We start from the raw sequence: 18,725 nt of genomic DNA, 5'->3' as shown, positions 1-18,725 counted from the left end.
TTAGCATTCAACTAAAACTCAACTCAATTGATGAAATTGGAAGTCATTGTCGTCTGTATTAACTTAATATGAATTAAAGTTTATTTTTCCGAAAAGGTGTCCATTGAATAATTGATACACTGGATTCACAGACTTGTTCAAGGAAATCCAGATAAGATTCATTTAAGGTTACTACAAGATTTATCCTATGGAGAAATAGGAGCACATATCTTTATTTTTATATTCAGAATTTTTTCCAAAAAGTACCAATAATCTGCCCGAGATGTACACCAAAACATGGGCTATTTTTGTGGTGTCGGAAGCTTCACTCAAAACACCTAACATGTAATGAATTTGTTTCACAGCACCTTCATTTCTAATACCAAAGTGATATGTTAATACTATTATAAACTAAAGGATATTTAGAGGTTCGTATACCTTAAGTTGGGATAAGGAAACAGTTATTTATCCAAGTGTTATGGTAAAAGTCACATTATTTAAAACCATTGTCTGCCCGAGGAAGTGTCTAGATACAACTGAATTAGGTAGGTTTGTTTTTTTTTAAAAAAGAAATTGAAAGTTTGATTAAAATCCCTCGGAATTACTGCAAATAATAGAACAGCCGAAAAATTTCAATATGAATAAAATTTTGAAATACATTTTATTGTAAAATGATAAGCTTTTGAGGGTTTGAAATAAAAATCCGTACAAGCTAGACAATTCTGTTCAAAGAATGGCAAAATCGGTAGTAAAGGTAGTATAGTAGAGGTCTCCAAGGACAAATACCATCAGGTGTTTCTAAAAGAGTAAGCATGGTCTGTTTAGCACGATGCCCACCACTACTATAATGGTGTTAAGAGTGAAGAAGTTCCTAAAAACTTCTATGTAAAGCACTGGCCAAGGTCACAAATAAAGAGATAAATGTTCAATACAAGATAAGGTGAAGTTAGCATAGTTAGTATTAAGTTAAAAAAACAACCACGAGTAAGCTACAATAAACAAAAGTCTATAATATGAAAGTTTTCTTGTTACCAGTTCTAAAAGAAAAGAGTATTTATAGGTTCTGAAAAGATAAACATCTATATATAAGGATTAGAATATAAATCTACTTTTTGAGTGCAAATTCTAAAAAAACGCAAAATTTGTGATTTGATTATTCCCGTAAAAGTATGTTTTGGGTGAAAAGAGTTTTTATATAAAAGTTGGTGAGTATCCTTGGTTTAAAAAATACTTTGATGTCTAATTTATTTGTTTGAGAGAAACTTAGTCCTTTGAATACCGTAGTATCCAAAAAATCCATACTTTGTTCAGAAATATTCGCAGTTAGTTTTACAGAAGGGTGGTGATTATTTAAAATTTCAAAATATTGCCAAAAATTTGTTAAAGACTCGGTCCAAATAATAAAAATATCGTCAAGAAACCTTCCATAGAAGAAAGGTTCAAAAGGGGAAATGGAAGAAATTTCCAGTTCCCACTCAGCCATAAAGATATTTGCATAACTCGGCGCAAATCTTTTGCCCATGGCGGTGCCTGAAGTCTGGAGATAAATTTTTTCATTAAAGGCAAAGTCATTTCGCGTTAGACATAATTCCAAAAGTTCTAATATTTCTTTGTCGGGTCTATCTACGCAGGGATTTCGAAGAAAGGCCTTTCGGACAGCGTCTAAACCGGTTTTATTATCAATATTGGTATACATACTCGTAACAGCTAATGAGATAAATCTTGCGTTTGGAGGAACATTCAAGCTTTTAATTTTTTCAACAAAATCGGTGGTATCCTTAAGATATGACGGATGCTTACACGCTAATGGAAGTAAAAAATGGTCAATGTATTCAGAAACACGGTAGGATTCGCTCGCGCAATCTGAGATAATACAATTAATTTAATGACCATTCAGTTTCCGGGTTTATGGTAAAATCATGAGAAACAACCAAATCTATTCATGCTTGACAGAAGCCCGGGGTTTTGTTAGCATTCGTTAAACGTCCTTACTAAACATAAATACACATATACATAAGGCCCTATGTATGTTATAATTTAGAGTATACATAAATGTATATATGTATATCTATATTATCTTATGTTCTTCATTTCTACCTTTCTACTTCTATATGTCTTACAAAGATTATCAATGCATACATGTTATAATTTTATTTGCAGGTCTATTTCTTCAATAATTATGGAGGACAGCCTTGCTGATGAGAAGTTCAAGGTATTAGTAGTTGGAGACAAATCAGTTGGAAAAACTTCTTTCATAAGAAAATTTACAGAAGACATATTCAGTTCGGATGTTCTAAGCTCTCCGTGTATTAACTTTTTCTATCGGAAAATTAAAGTTGAGGAGAAAGTAGTATTGTTGAACATATTTGACGCACCTAGCTCCACTGCTAACCAAAATTTAACCAATCTTTATTTCGCAAAAGTTGACGCTGTCATCATTGTCTATGACGTCACTGATCCATCTTGGCACATCGGAGTTTCATACTGGTTAAACGAAATTCAAAAGAAATCTCATGAATATTCAGTGGTATGTTTAATTGGTAATAAACAAGATCTCATCCAAACAGCATACTTGGCAGGAAATGGAAATTTTGAAAAGTTTACGTCATTGATTGACTTATATGACGTCATTAGTTGTAAATATTCAGAAAGATTGGAAAAGCTATGGATTGGTATGGTCACTTTAATTCATCAAAAAGAAAACTCGAGATTGGAACGTTTTCAAAAACAGTATATCTTGTCAGACAAAACAGTCATTGATCACAAAAGGAAACCTTCACCAACACATAACGTTTTTGTTAAACTTTTGAATAAGATTTGTAAAAGGTTTTTGTTGTTGAAATATTGACAAATATTACTCATTCATAGTTTAATATTTTTAATAAGTTTGTCTAGGCAATTGCAAAGATATTTTTCTATAGCTAAACTGCTTTTCCTGTAAACATTCAATCCTTCTGTATCTTAATTTGCCAATAAAGATGTCGGCGGCCATTTCGTTTCTGTGTGCATTATCATGTTTTATTAACATGCAAAACCTGTTGATTACAGGACCCATCAGAGCAACTGGTAACTTTAACCATGTCAGAAGTTCCAACTAGATATTGTGTACACTGAACACACAGTTTGACTGACAGCTTCTAGGCTAGGTCTATATGTCAAGAAAAAGAAAAATAACAGTTTTCTTGATTTCAATTATATTTTATTGAATGAGAAATAAAATAAATAGATTAACAATTAATAATATGTATAAATTAAAATTACCCAAATGACATGAATAATGCCATTAAATTGAAATTAAATCAGAATGACACTTTGTCCTTCATATTTTCAACTCAGCATCATATTTAAGATTAGCTATCTCAATAAATCTTGCCATTCCACCTTAATATACGGATTTAACATTAAGAGGTAGAGATCACATCCCATATATCACACCTGCCAGTTCCTAAGATATAACTATATACAGATGTAATGTCATCAAGGCTAGGAGAAAACATCTCATCTATATATCTCGTATGGTAGGGCGAGATTTGTTGGGGTTTAGATTAGATTTTATTTTTAAAATCAATAATGCCTGGAAGTTTTGATTGGACTCATTGAAATATCCAAACTATCGTCTGTTTGAAATAAACGCTTTTTGGGTTCAGGGAGAAAAGAGTCTGACCCTCGTGATGACAAGTCATTGGAAACGTAACTATAGTTACCAGTTGGTGCTTCCAATCTAAATGAATCACTGTTTCCAGTTCCAGAAAAATCCAGACTGTTCATGGAGTTATCTCCCTTTGCAGACTTCGATGTCTGCTGCTGATTTCCGTTCATTTGGCTGCTATTTTGGAATAGCTCTGTAGGTTTTTGTGGTTGTTGCTGGGAGGTACTGGCATGACTTTCAGGATTTGTGGACGGAAGAGAATCAGAACTGGAGAAACCTGTGGATGAGAAGAAATGAGATGAAATGGTGGTGGGAGGGATGGAAGCAGGTGGCTTGGCAGCAGACAGATGCAATGATTTTGAAAAACCATTAGCCAATGCTAAATTTTGATTGGATGATTGATATGATGGTAGAGAAGGGGGAGGTACATTCTTTGATTGACAGTCTACACTGGGTTTTGATTGATAATGGAGAGTACCATTTTGAGGTTTTGGTTGAGACCCATTAGATTGTTTATCTGCTGCAAATTCAGCACTCAAGTTTGGTGATGGAATGATAAGAGATTGTGGGATATCAAATTTTGGCAAATTTGCAAAGTTATTCCCCTTTGTAAAATTGGGTGCTTCTATTCCATTTATGACTTTACTTTTAGATATCAAAGCATCATAAAAATTGGATTTGGTTTCTGCTCTGGTGCTTAATATTGGTTGAAATTGGCTCACACTGGATGTGTAAGAAGAATGGGGTTGTGCTGAAACTACTGGTGTCAAAGATCGAACATCATTGTGCTTCAAATCCATCGTTTTCAAAATATCTTGGCCACGTCTAACCATGTCTGACAATCCCAAAGTCGAAAAATTTTGATTTATGTCCGTCTGCTTATTTGATAGGGGTGGTATATTAGATTGGGAGACTAGGGGTGTGTTATTAGATTGTGAATAAGCAAGCATCATGGAGGAAGACAAAGGCAAGGAATGATAAGATGGCTGTTGAGAGGTTAAGTGGCTAGTGATGGGGTGTGACCTGCTTCCCAAGGGAGGATTGAAAGGAAAAGAGCTTGACGAAGCAGAGAGATGAACCTGACCAATTTGAGCATCTCTATTAATTTGCATGTGACGTGACCCATCATTTCTAAAATTTTGGTTCTGATAGTTATCATTTTGTGCAGTAGTGCTGGAAAGATAGTTGGGGTTAGAAGAACTCAAAGACACAGAATGTCTTGATTCTGGTGCCTGATTTTCAGACAAAGAAACATCATTGTTACAAGAAAGGTGATAAACGCTTAGAGGATATTCATTCATAATGGTATTGAAAGTCATGCCAGGAACCAAAGAACCAACAGGAGCTACAAAATTGGCAATACCTTTCGATTTAACAGATTCCTCGTTGTATTTGCTAACATGCACATTCTTTTCGGCTCTATTCATCAGCTTCATACAATCTGATAACTCAGGAGTCATTGATATGTTCAGCTCATCCAACTCGGATTTAATTTGACCAGTGTCGTCCAAACTTTCTTGAGACCCTAATTCCAGGTTTCTTGCTGACTTGGAAGAACTTGTTCGGTCAAATTCAGCAAAATTTAGATTTTTTCTAGCTGATGAAGGAGATTTTTTGTCTAAAAGAGACAGTTTTCCCATGTACGTGGACGGAGTTAATGGACTTGGTCTATCTAGATCAAATGATGATGCTGAATCATTTTCCTTTTTCAAATCAAATTGAACCTTTTTAGGAGTTCTGTCTTTCTGTGGCGAGTTTCCTGATAGTGCTGACTTCTTCCACTTTCTCTGACCAGGTGATTCAGGATTAGGATATGCCTTGTCTTTGATTTGGCTAGCTGTTGCAACATCATTTTCACTATTGATGCTCTTAGTACTGTTTCTATACAAATCCAGAGCAAATTGTACAGGGTCTGTTTTATCATAGGCACTTTTTTGACTGAAATTACCATCACCAGTGAATAAGCGTCTTTTGGAAGCATCAACTTCTGATTTCGTGTCTAGGATTGATCCATTAAAATCACTGTAGTCTTTGGATAATTTGGGTTTGTCTGTTGGCTGTTTATGACCATAGAGTTCCAGTTGTTTCTGTAAGTCTTCTATATACTTATCACTTCTTTCTAAAGCTTTGTTCAGCTGTTTAATCTCTTTCTCATACCCCTCAACCTTCGATTCCAGGGTGGCAACAGTGAATCTACCATACCTGTCAAGAAAAAAGACAGTATTAACAACAATTATTCTTCTTCAAACTGATTAAAATTATTAACATAGTCAATGGAAAAATCCTCTCTATAAGATAAAAGACTAAGAAGGTATATACATACTGTGCATACTGTGGCATTAATTATATTCATCATATTTTGTGAACTATTGCAACAAGACATGGATTCATGGATTGGCTGACCAATGAGATCCACTAATATTGAGCTCTGAGTAATGATTTCACAGAAATGTGGCTGATTCCTTAGGTTTCAAGCAAAGTTTTGTCCTGTGTCTATAACTGTAATAATCATACCTGTGAGGGGATCTACTGACAATTTCAAGTCTGAGTCTTTCATTTTCTCTGTTTAAATTAACATTTTCATCTTTTAATTCATTATTTTCCTACAGAAGATAAAAATATATATCTTATTTCTATTGTTACCACATCTACAATATACTTAGCATTTGCTCTACTCCATGGAATAATATTCATTATATATGAAGGTGAGAGATATTACAAATCTGTCTTATTTTCCAGACTAATAGTTCCAAGAATAAGAATTTAAGTACAAGAAAACCTGCATTAAGAGACCACTCAAGGGATGAATCCAAAGTGGTCTCTTAATGAAGATGGTCTCTTAGGAGAGAAAGTCAGCAATTTGCACTATTTCATTACATGACAATAACAATTATAATTGTCGTGAATCTGATTTTGAGGCCTCATACCAGGAGCAAAAAAACTTTACTAAGATAAAATCCAATATATACAGTAATCTGATTGTATAATATTAAACTAAATATAAAATCAATTTAAGTGATTGACCAATCAGATTACTTTAACACTAAAAATATCTTAAGTTAAGTTTTTGAGAATAAGGTCCCAGGGGATGTTATAATGTTAGAAATAAAGTATACCTGTTTATTTCGATTTGCCTCCTGTTTAAGTCTGTCATATTGTTTCTGTGCATCTTGTAGTTTACGAGTTAAAGCCAAAACTTGTCCCCCATCAACAGAACTTGGATGAGTGAATTCTTTAGATTTATCATAACCATTTTCTCTCTTAACTTGACTCCTCAATACATCATTTTCTGACTTTAATATTTGAATTTCTGCTTCAAGTCTTTCAAATTCATCCTACAAAATCAAAAAAGATTTTAGTCTAAAATAAAAACTTCTTGGTAGGTGTAATTGTAGTACTAACACACACAGTCTTCTCTTAATCATCTAACAAAATTGCATGCCAATTTCGACATTGTACTGTTCCAAATCTGTTTTTTGTATTGATTTTTGCAATTCTGTTCACCGGTAAACTGTGGTATTGGAAATTTCATACATAGTTTGGTCATTTTTAAATAATACATGGTTATCATTAGTAACCAAGAAAGTTGCTTTCTCATCTATTTGAAACATCTTCCAGATCTGGTTTGTACATGAAGAATTAAGAAAGCTAGTTCTTAGTTTGAGAAGATCTGTCAATCTAGAAAGTGTGTCATTCAAAAATTTTCCTTTCATTAAATGATAGGGAACAATATGATTTATTTCTTTCCTCATTCTAATAACAACATTATAACAATTTACTATGTTGACTTGATATTAATTATTTACCTCATACTCTTTATACAACAATTCAAACCGAGCTTTCCTCATCTGTGGGTTGGTGTTCAATCTTTCATTTTCCTCATCAAAATGATTTAAACCACCTGAAAGTATAGTGAGGCCATAATGTTGATTTAAGGGAGAGTTAAGGTGGAGGTACTACAGTAAACAATTCTAGCAGACAGTGAGAACTGACCTAATAATATTTTATTATTATTATATAATTATTTTGTTCAATATCAATGAATGAATGACAAATTTTTAATGGTTGCCCCCTAATAATGCATAGTCAGAAAAAATAAAATTCTAAAAGAAGCATATTATTTAAGCATACAAACCTCTGATTTGTTGAATTGGATTGCCTGGATTGATATCCACCCTACAAGAGGGGCATTGCTGATTTCTACTCAACCAAACCTCCATACAACTACCACAAAATACATGATTATTGGGGCATAAAACTGGCTGCTTAACCTACAAAGAAGAGAGGATAAATATAAATCATTTCTAGGCTACTTAAAATACCACTATATAGAAACTTCACTTTTAAATTGTCTAGAAATAGTTTGAAAGATATTGGATCAATGGATCAGAAATTTAAACAGCAAGTTAAAAATTACCTTTCCAAGACAAATTTGACACGAAATGGGCAAGGTGAAAGATATCGTACTCTGCTTGTCAAATCTTGTTTTTGATTCAGCCGCCATATTTGTTTTGTAAACAAACCAAAATTCCAAATCAAAATTGCTAATATGTCAATGCAACACTGCAAAAACTGACTTATAATGGTTAGCAACGAATGTAGCAGTACTTGGATAACAATATCTTGTTGACGTTTTTGATACGAATGCTCTTTTATTGAAAAAATTCAAAGATTTGTGATGAAAACAAAGAAAATTTCCAGTTTCTTTAATATTGGAGGTAGAAATGGTTGCACTCTTCCGAAAAAAAAGTCCAAAAAGGTTATCCACATGAGAGTTGTCTTTTCTTCATAGTGTAGTCTCGATTCAAATGTCTTACATTTCAATGGCCAACGTGGAAAAAAAAGCGTCTGCATGAAAATGGAATCTATTGATATGACAGGATGATAATTCCCATACTAAGGAAGAACTGGTTTCTATTTGGGATAGTTGCTGTCATTATTCTTGCCAAATTTGCACCGGGTATTGGTTCCAAAGGAGGTAATTTAAGTTCTGAAGGGATGCAATCAGAGTATTTGTTGTGTATTAATAAAAACATAGACACAAACAAGCAAAGCAGTTAAGTTTGTTTTGAGAAAGAGTAAGAGCTTTCAATCAAAACTGTGTGATGTGTGCATGACAACTAAGACTTCTTAAAAATGGAGTTGACATGGACATATATGTTTTGAATGGTCTCTGTTGTGCACAATATCCTGACTATAATAATAGTATCATTATGCTTTTGAATAGTAGACTAAATAGCTTATTTTTTATGAACAGATTAGAGTTAAGGCAGCTGTAATTTAAAATAAGTTTTCTATAGTTACGGCAGAATAAACATATCTTTTGTTTTATACAGTAAAAACTCTCCAAATACTAAAACTTAACGGAGATCCTGAAAGTAAAAGATAGCTGTAGTCAATTCAACAAAATGTGGTCAAGGTATGGTCATCCCTACCTTGCCCTAACCAAGTCATTCTGTTAGAATACGAGTCTTTATAGATAACAATCACTTTAATTCTTAAACACAAAGTTTTGACAAGATTCCACCGGTCATTGTCAAGTGTACAAAATATAACAAAAACATATTCTGTTCATATCAAACAGTAAGTCATTCTGTTTTAAAGCCGTATTTTGAGATATTTCCATAGTTATATAAACATATCTGATGTTTTATATAGTTAACTGCTGTAACAATATGCTGTAACAATAGTCACTTCCTACTTATTATGTTGTAGGTATTCTATATCCGGAGATCACAGTAAAATATTGTGCAGTGTTTATTATTTTCTTTAATAGTGGAATCTCTTTAAAAACAGAGGTGAGAAGAAAATATTTATTTTGAATATTATTTTGATGCTAATGTTAAATGGATAAAGGTGTCTTCTTCACCAGATTAAGAGCTCAATTTTGTTTATCCTTAGCACTTTTTCTGGGTCTGTAGCACATGGTGCAGAAAAGTAGGAGTCCTACTGTAGTTCGTAAAACTCCATTCATTTCAATTTTTTTTTTTTTCTGGGTCTGTGTCATTTACTAAGTAATAAAGCAACCTGCATTTGCAAGTTAGATATGCAGACATTAATGACATTACGAAGTCAACATCAAGACATTGTCTCATTTGGCGTTTATCTCAGTGTGTGTTTTATGAAATATAAATAGTAAGCCTATATATTTTATAACATTATAATAAGAATTCAAGTGGTTTTTTAATGTTGAATTTATTTCATCTTGTAATTATATAAATGTAGATGGATAGGAAAAACTATTGAAAGCACTCTGTCATCAGAATTTCTCGTACCTTAAGAGGGCTCAAACCCATGGTACCTAATTACCTGTACCCACAGCATGAAATAGCCCAGGGGATGATACTCCAACATTGTAATTGTGGTTCCCGCAATTTCATTAAGTGTTTGATGGCATCACTAGTTGCGAAAGGGCCTTATGTCATATAAAACGTATTTTGCAAGTTGTGACATCAACAAACATTTATTTTGGGTGAAACTGCAGGAATCACAGACGTCTGACTGAAAAATGGAAAGGTGCAAATTGATGCTATCCGTGAAAATTTTAGAAACATCTTTACAATCCCTTTAGCTAGTGACAGATTGATTAACATGACACCCCACATTTTATAGCTTTTTTCTGCTGTGCTACTTGAAAAGCTGTAAATATATGCTGAGTTAATGCCTGAATTAGAACTTGCTTCATTTTCAGGAGTTGGCAAAAGCAGTGTCTCAAGTTAAAATCCATGTGTTTGTTCAATTTTTTACCTATTGTTTCTTTCCATTCATTATAAAATGTCTGGTACTGTTGTTAGAGTCTTTGGTACCGTTTGAAAAGTTATTACTTGATGGGTAAGTTTTAACTTTCACTTTATTACTTATAGCTTCCACTTGAATAAATAACAGTGTTTTTTTGAATGATTCTTCATCACTACGGAAATAACTTGAAATGTTTCTTTAAATATTCAACCTATTCATTCCCTCTTTGGGAGCACCTGTCACCACTCTGTGACATTGGAATTCATTTTGGAGAGTCCTCATTGTTCTGTTTAGTGAATCTGCTTACTTTGCTCATACAACTATAGAACACTTTAGGAAAGTCAACCCCCATTTTGAAAAGCTGTCCCGGTGACAGTTGTTCATCCAAAACAATTGTTACGAGCATGAGATGAGCTCTAATTAATAAAAAATGATTAGAATTATTAAACTCAATAAGAAAATTCAACCAAGGATCCCCAAACTCTTATATTGACATTTCTAATATTCTCCAAATTGAAGAAAATGTTATAGCTTGTGACCAGAAAAGACCATGTTTATATATTTACAGATTACTTATATTAAGTTGTATGCCCCCGCCAGTGTCTTCAGCAGTAATACTCACAAGGGCTGTAGGTGGAAATGAAGCTGCTGCCATTTTTAACTCAGCCTTAGGAAGTTTTCTCGTAAGTTTTTGTTTTTTAATATATAATTAATAAAGACTTAATAAACTAAGTGATAGGGGCAGATGAACTTGGTTCAAGCAGTCCCTATGGTAGTAGAGCCACTGTGCCTGGATTGACTCGGAGAGTTGAATCGGTTTAATCAATTCTTTCTGACTATTCAAACTGGTGGTTTCCCCTGTAAATAATTCAGGTCAGACTATAAAAAGCAGAAAAATCAGAATCCCTGGTCTTCAGAATCAAAAGTAATTTTTTTATCTTTCAAATATTGGCAAAATTTATGCCTAAAATTAAATCAACTTTTTTGTCTTTCACATATTCTTGACAGCTTAAAATTGTGTTTGTTTTTCAGGGAATATTTATAACTCCAGCTTTAGTATTAGAACTGGTAGGTTGTTATTTCTTAATCTGTCTAAAGAATCAAACTGTCCGTTAGATTTCTCTATGCAGTTATTACTACCAGTGGCTAAACTTGATGAGTGGGGGCACAGGGAATTCAGGTAGGGGCCCTCCCCTTTGATGTTTTTTTTTTCATATGTTTAACATATTTTTTTCTAGGGGTGGGGCTCCCTAAGTGGTGGGGGTCCTGTGAACTTGGTTCAACCTGTCCCTATGGATTTTATACAATCTACTGTTATAAAAAAATCTGCTATCCAGAAAATATTTATGAATTAATATAACCATTGGTAATATATGCTCATTATGTAATTAAAGGTTTGACAAGTCTGTTATTTTAAAAACTAAGGAAGACAACTCATATTTAAATCTTAGTTTAATATATCTTACAACTATATACAACAAAAAATACAAGGCAATATATTATGGAACAACACACTTCTTTAATAACAAAGTATATAATGTTAAAACAAAATTTACATGCATCGTCATCAGATGAAAAGTTATACCAGAATATATTTCCTTGTGTTTTTGTTATATATGCTTTCCACTTAAATGTTATTTAATACAATGTACAAGCTGAACATTTATATAACACAAATAAAATATTTTTACAGACATCATATTAATAAGGATTCTCCTGGTATGTCTCTGTCTTTTTTGTAAGGTTATTCCCGATTGTGTAATTTCATATGAACTCTTAGAGTGCTGGCTTGAGTAAAACACTTCCTACACACATCACATTTATAAGGTTTCTCTCGAGTATGTATATTCATGTGACTAGCTAGACTACTGCCTGCAGTAAAAAACTTTTTACAAACAAAACATATGTAAGGCTTCTCTCCTGTATGTGTTCTCAAGTGAGTTTTAAGACTGCCAGCGTGTATGAAACATTTTTTACAAACATCACATTCAAAAGGTTTCTCTCCAGTATGTGATCTCATGTGAACTCCTAGACTAGTGCTCTGAGTAAAACTCTTTTTACAAACTTCACATTTATAAGGTTTCTCTCCAGTATGTATTCTTCTGTGAGTTTTAAGATCACTATATTGAGTGAAACACATTTTACAAACATCACATTCGAAAGGTTTCTCTCCATTATGTCTTCTCATGTGAACATCCAGATTACTGCCCGTAGTAAAACACTTTTTACATACATCACATTTGTATGGTTTCTCTCCTGTATGTGTTCTCATGTGAACATCTAGCATACTGCAATAAGTAAAACACTTTTTACAAACATCACATTTATAAGGTTTCTCTCCACTGAATCCAGTATGTATTTTCATGTGGTCAGCTAAACCACTTGCCTGAGTAAAACACTCTTTACAAACATCACATATATATGGTTTCATTTCTGTATGAATTCTCAAGTGAACATCTAGACTACTGCAATAAGTAAAACCCTTTTTACAAACATCACATTTATAAGGTTTCTCTCCACTAACTCCAGTATGTATTTTCATGTGGTCAGCTAAACCTCTTGCCTGAGTAAAACACTCTTTACAAACATCACACTTGTAAGGTTTTACTACACTAACTCCAGTATGTATTTTCATGTGGTCAGCTAAACCATTTGCTTGAGTAAAACACTCATTACAAACATCACATTTGAAAGGTTTCTCTGCACTGATTCCAGTATGTAGTCTCTTGTGATCAGCCAAACCACTTGCCTGAGTAAAACGCTCTTTACATACATCACATGCATATGGTTTCTCTGTAGTATGTGTTCTCATGTGATATTTTAGACCTCGTGCCATAGTAAACTTCATCATACAAACATCACATTGGTGACATTTTTCCAAGTTTTTTTCCATGATAGATTATAACTTTTGCTTGGGATTGAATGTGACAAATGAAACAGGAAGTTGAATATATTACGGAGTAACTGTTGACTTATGGACAGATTTAGCAGAACATTGTGTTAAAAGGTTGGTGAGATGAAAATTAATGAGAAGAATCTCAATGAAAGCACTGGCCTAGCTCTGAAAGCAGTTGTGAGTTTTTGTGTGAAAATGAAAAAGTATCAGTGGTATTAAATGAGATATAAATTGCTGGCCCATACCACTCTGAAATTCTTTTATACAGGAGGATTGAATATGGTTTATAGCTTAGACAAATAATTGTCAGTCTTTCTTTAAATTTGCTAATGACTGCATAACAAGAAAGTCAAAAGAATCCTTGGCATAATTTTGTAAAATTTAGCAGGGAGGGGAGGGGTGGGGGAATTTATATGAGCTTTGTGTCCACTTGTCGACATGATACATGTCCTACCTTAGTTTTTTTTTAAAAATCCCCTGTTGTGGATGCTATGAAGATAATTTCTGGCTGCTGTTGTGGGGTTGCCATGCTTTGAAGATAATTGGAGATGCTGTTGTGGGGTTGCCATGCTATGGAGATAATTTTGTGCTGCTGTTGTTGGGTTGTCATGCTATGAAGATAATTTTGAGATGTTGTTGTGGGGTTGCCGTGGTGTGAAGATAATTTCAAGCTGCTGTTGTTGGCTTGCCATACTATGAAGATAATTTTGTGCTGCTGTTGTGGGGTTGTCATGCCTGGAAGATAAATTTGTGCTTCTGTTGTGGGGTTGTCATGCCTGGAAGACAATTTTGTACCTGGAAGATAATTTTGTGCTGCTATTGTGGGGTTGCCAAGCTATAAAGATGATTTTGTGCTGCTGTTGTGGGGTTTTCATGTCCTGAAGATAATTTTGTGCTGCTGTTGTGGGGTTGTCATGCCTGGCAGATGAATTTGGGCTGCTGTTGTGGGGTTGTCATGCCCTGCAGATAATTTTGTGCTGCTGTTGTGGGGTTGTCATGCCTGGCAGATAAATTTGGGCTGCTGTTGTGGGGTTGTCATGCCTTGGAATATAATTTTGTGCTAATTTTGTGGGGTTGCCATGCCCTGAAGACAGTTTTGTGCTGCCGTTTTTGGGTTGTCATGCCCTGAAAACAATTTTGTGCTGCTGTTGTGGGGTTGTCATGCCTTGGAAGATAATTTTGTGCTGCTGTTGGGGGTTGTCATGCCTGAAAGATAATTTTGTGCTGCTATTGTGGGGTTGTCATGCCTTGAAAATTAATTTTGTGCTGCTGTTGTGAGGTTGTCATGCCTGGAAGATAATTTTGTGCTGCTATTGTGGGGTTGTCATGCCTGGAAGATAATTTTGTGCTGCTATTGTGGGGTTGTCATGCTTGGCAGATAAATTTGGGCTGCTGTTGTGGGATTGTCATGCCTTGGAAGATAATTTTTTGCTGATTTTGTGGAGTTGCCATGCCCTGAAGACAATTTTGTGCTGCTGTTTTGGGGTTGTCATGCCCTGAAAACAATTTTGTGCTGCTGTTGTGGGGTTGTCATGCCTTGGAAGATAATTTTGTGCTGCTGTTGTGGGGTTGTTATGCCTGGAAGATAATTTTGTGCTGCTGTTGTGGGGTTGTCATGCCTGAAAGATGATTTTGTGCTGCTGTTGTGAGGTTGTCATGCCTGGAAGATAATTTTGTGCAGCTGTTGTGAGGTTGTCATGCCTAGAAGATAATTTTGTTTAACTGTTGTGAGGTTGTCATGCCTGGAAGATAATTTTGTGCTGCTGTTGTGAGGTTGACATGTTTTGAAAGATAATTTTGTGCTGCTGTTGTGAGGTTATCATGCCTGGAAGATAATTTTGTGCTGCTGTTGTGAGGTTGACATGTTTTGAAAGATAATTTTGTGCTGCTGTTGTGAGGTTATCATGCCTGGAAGATAATTTTGTGCTGCTGTTGTGTGGATGTCATGCCTGGCAAATAAATTTGGGCTGCTGTTGTGGGGTTGTCATGCCATGAAGATAATTTTGTGCTGCTGTTGTGGGGTTGTCATGCCTGGCAGATAATTTGGGCTGCTGTTGTGGGGTTGTCATGCCTTGGAAGATAATTTTGTGCTGATTTTGTGGAGTTGCCATGCCCTGAAGACAATTTTGTGCTGCTGTTTTGGGGTTGTCATGCCCTGAAAACAATTTTGTGCTGCTGTTGTGGGGTTGTCATGCCTGAAAAGATAATTTTGTGCTGCTGTTGTGAGGTTGTCATGCCCTGAAGATAATGTTGGCCTGCTGTTGCCATGCCTGGAAGATAATTTCAAGTGGCTGTTGTGGTGTTGCCATGCCCTGAAGATAATTTTGGCCTGCTGTTGCGATGCCTGGAAGATAAATCTGGATTTTACTTGTGTGGGTTAGTTAGCCTGAGAGGGAGTAGCATTGAAATAAAGATAGGAGATCAATGTATCCACCTTGGGTTCTATTTTTCAGGTTGGATCCACAGCTCATGTTCCTGCTAATAAAATCCTTATACAGCTATCATCTACTGTTGTCTTACCAATAGTACTGGGTCAAATAGTACGGAGAAATCATAAATTATGGTTAGAACAGCTGCATTTACCTCTGGGAGAAATAGGCAGGTGAGTAGGATAAGGTCCAATATGATAAAGATAAGATTACAATTTTGTTTTTTTATTTTTTTTGTGGGAAAGCAAAATACCCCTCCCCTCCTCCCAAAAAAGCAATATGGCAGCGTCTTTTGGTCCCCCTTCCCATACTTTATCAGTGGTATCAAGAAACAGGTCCTACATGACATGCTTTGATTTGTTGAAATAAAGTCATTAGAACTGCAGTAGAAATTGGAAAGCCTTGGACCAGTTGATAATGGAAAATATTTAACTAATGGATATGCAGACAAGCACAAGATATATGGATGTACAATTTGAAACATCCTACTTCTATCGCTTTGCGACAGCTGTACGGAAACTGCTAGTACAAGTTCTGACATTTATTAATGAAATGACATTTTTGTTTTCAGTGGTATATTATTGTTGATAATTTACACAACTTTCTGTGATACCTTCAGTCATCAGGATTTACAAGTGGATCAGTTTAGTCTAGTTTCATTAGTACTGCTCAGTAAGTTTTAAGACCATTCATTTAATAGAAATTTCATGCTTCTTGGTCACAATTATAACAATAATAATAATCACTTTATTAGGGTAAGAAATTAGGCCAAATAGCCTTTCTTGAATTTGGCCCAATTAGATATAGAGTTATCTAGCCTGAGAGATCTGACCCTAATGATTTTCCCCGATGTGATATTCGGATGGGATATTGTAACTGTGTCAGACATATAATGTCTATTTTCCAGTTGCTCTGACCCGTAATTAGCGTGCTAGTTTTTATACACATACATGAAATGTCTTTTGGGTCATTGATGTTTTGATTTGCATGAATTATTTGTATTTTTTCAGTAATTTTAATCCAGGTGTTGTTAATGTTATTAGTGTTTTATACAACAACTCATCCAGCTATTTCATTCCATCCTCAAGATACAGTGGCTCTGTTATACTGCTGTACCCATAAATCTTTAACACTAGGTACGTACAGACACTAAACTAGCCTGAGTTATGAAGCATTGTTTTGGTAGAACAATCAAGATTTCAAGACTAAAGTAAAGATGCAGTCTGATTGGTTGATATAGGCAGATTGAATATCAATTGGAGTGATTTGACCAATCAAATGGTTTGACCACTAAAATCATGAAACTAGCGCCAGATATTATTAAAATTAAATTCTTCCTATCATTTAATCATCTGGCTGCGTATTTTCAAAACATTCTTGGTTCTAGGATGTCCTAGAATCTCATCTTTTAACATTGTTTCTGGGATATTCAAGCATTATGATGTTTTCGACAATATGTGGCCTGTAAATCAGTTATTTTGTAGGTATTCCTATAATTAAGATAATATTTGGTAATGATGATAGTTTATCTGTTATAACTATATCATTATTAATATACCATCCTGTACAGATCTTATTGGGAGGATTGTTAGTGCCTCTAGTCAGGGAATGGCTTGCTACCTCTCGTTATATCAGGTAACTCCGTTTTACATCTTACTCTTCTGTACCTGATGGGGATATCAAATGTGACAACGAAGTCAGTGTGTTATCTTTTGTGGTCTGATGCACTTACACGAGACTATGCTGTTATATCTCAAAATGAAAAGGCATTAGCCTACTCTTTTTCGATCTCCAACTGTTGAGGTATTCCAAAATTATGTGATTTCCATGTCAGCACTTTATTTATATCAATCCTGTCCTTTTCAATTTCAGATATCCTATACATAGAAGATTAAGTTACAGTGCTGTTTGAGAATTGAGAAGCTTTCAAATTTTTCATGCATGTTTTACAGTGGAGAGGCTGAACAGAGAGCAACTGTATAAAAGGCCAATGATGTATGTTCTAGTGTTTTGTGGTGGAAGAAAGATGGCCCCTTTTATAAGCAATGATTTGGACTACTGTTGATATCTGACATTGTCTTAAATGATATTTCTATTTCTGCTCGGTACATCAAAAGTTCATGTTCATAATAGAAATGATAAGAAACCTATTTTAGAGAAAGGGAATGCAGAATTATGTGCAATAACATTCGTTAAATAGGTGGACGAGATTCTTCTGGGGTGTAATGCGGTGGAATGGATGTCATCTCATGCACGTTTTAGATGCCTTTTGGTTCAAACTCAAAATGTAAATAAAAAATATTTTTATCTGTTACTTTTTTCAATATTACTTTACCAATTATTAGTGGAGGTTAATTTCAGTCAATCAAAATAAAAACCAGCTAATATACGAAATTCTCAAGCTGTAATATCTTCTTTCTGTAATAAACTGTCCTGAAATACAGAGATTTATAACAATTAAGAACTGAATACAGTGTACAATGCACCATTCCGTCACACAGCCAACATTCACTAAGAGAAAATACTTCCACACATCACACAAACTTTCACACACACCATGATAAATTGTCTTCCCTTCGAAAAACAAAAACACATACTGCATACAACAGTGAATTTCTCAAATCACATACCTTGTATTTGTTTCCTTTCAAACGTCACATACACAACACACCACATATAAACACATGATTTCACACATCACATATAAAACACATGATTTCACACATCACATTCCTTCACACAACACATGATTTCACACATCACATTCCTTCACACAACACAATGTCATGCTTTCACACATCAAATACAAAACACACGCTTTCACTCATCACATTCCTTCAAACACCACCATCTATCACACATGCTTCCACAAATCACACCGTCTTCATTAGCCCACATAGTGCAGAAAAGTAGGACGTAAAACTCCATTCATTTCATTTCATTTCCACAAATCACATATAAAACACAAGCTTTCAGTCAAAACATATGCTTTCACACACTCACACACACACACACAACATATACTTTCACACAT

General features: G+C 34.6%; 3 protein-coding genes across 3 annotated transcripts; 2 read left to right on the top strand and 1 right to left on the bottom strand.

Moving 5' to 3' along the window:
* Window positions 1-2,158: 2,158 nt before the first annotated feature.
* Window positions 2,159-2,827, top strand: LOTGIDRAFT_112904 (hypothetical protein; the record flags this gene model as incomplete). The annotated part of the gene is made up of 1 exon (XM_009051152.1): window positions 2,159-2,827. The coding sequence occupies one exon, from the start codon at window positions 2,159-2,161 to the stop codon at window positions 2,825-2,827; it is 669 nt and encodes a 222-aa protein (XP_009049400.1).
* A 716-nt stretch (window positions 2,828-3,543) lies between these two features.
* On the bottom strand, window positions 3,544-8,132 carry LOTGIDRAFT_158127 (hypothetical protein; the record flags this gene model as incomplete). The annotated part of the gene is made up of 6 exons (XM_009051151.1): window positions 3,544-5,830; window positions 6,143-6,231; window positions 6,745-6,963; window positions 7,435-7,529; window positions 7,764-7,899; window positions 8,046-8,132. 6 exons carry the CDS (start codon window positions 8,130-8,132, stop codon window positions 3,544-3,546), a joined length of 2,913 nt encoding a protein of 970 aa, XP_009049399.1.
* A 377-nt stretch (window positions 8,133-8,509) lies between these two features.
* LOTGIDRAFT_112710 (hypothetical protein) lies at window positions 8,510-17,330 on the top strand (the record flags this gene model as incomplete). The annotated part of the gene is made up of 9 exons (XM_009051150.1): window positions 8,510-8,606; window positions 9,344-9,426; window positions 10,320-10,459; window positions 10,935-11,049; window positions 11,399-11,434; window positions 15,716-15,864; window positions 16,263-16,363; window positions 16,702-16,827; window positions 17,176-17,330. 9 exons carry the CDS (start codon window positions 8,510-8,512, stop codon window positions 17,328-17,330), a joined length of 1,002 nt encoding a protein of 333 aa, XP_009049398.1.
* Between the last annotated feature and the right edge of the window lie 1,395 nt (window positions 17,331-18,725).

Source organism: Lottia gigantea, assembly GCF_000327385.1.
Source record: "Lottia gigantea unplaced genomic scaffold LOTGIsca_16, whole genome shotgun sequence".
In the NCBI taxonomy this organism is placed as follows: Eukaryota; Metazoa; Mollusca; class Gastropoda; family Lottiidae; genus Lottia; species Lottia gigantea.
This window is presented reverse-complemented; position numbering and strand designations above follow the sequence as displayed.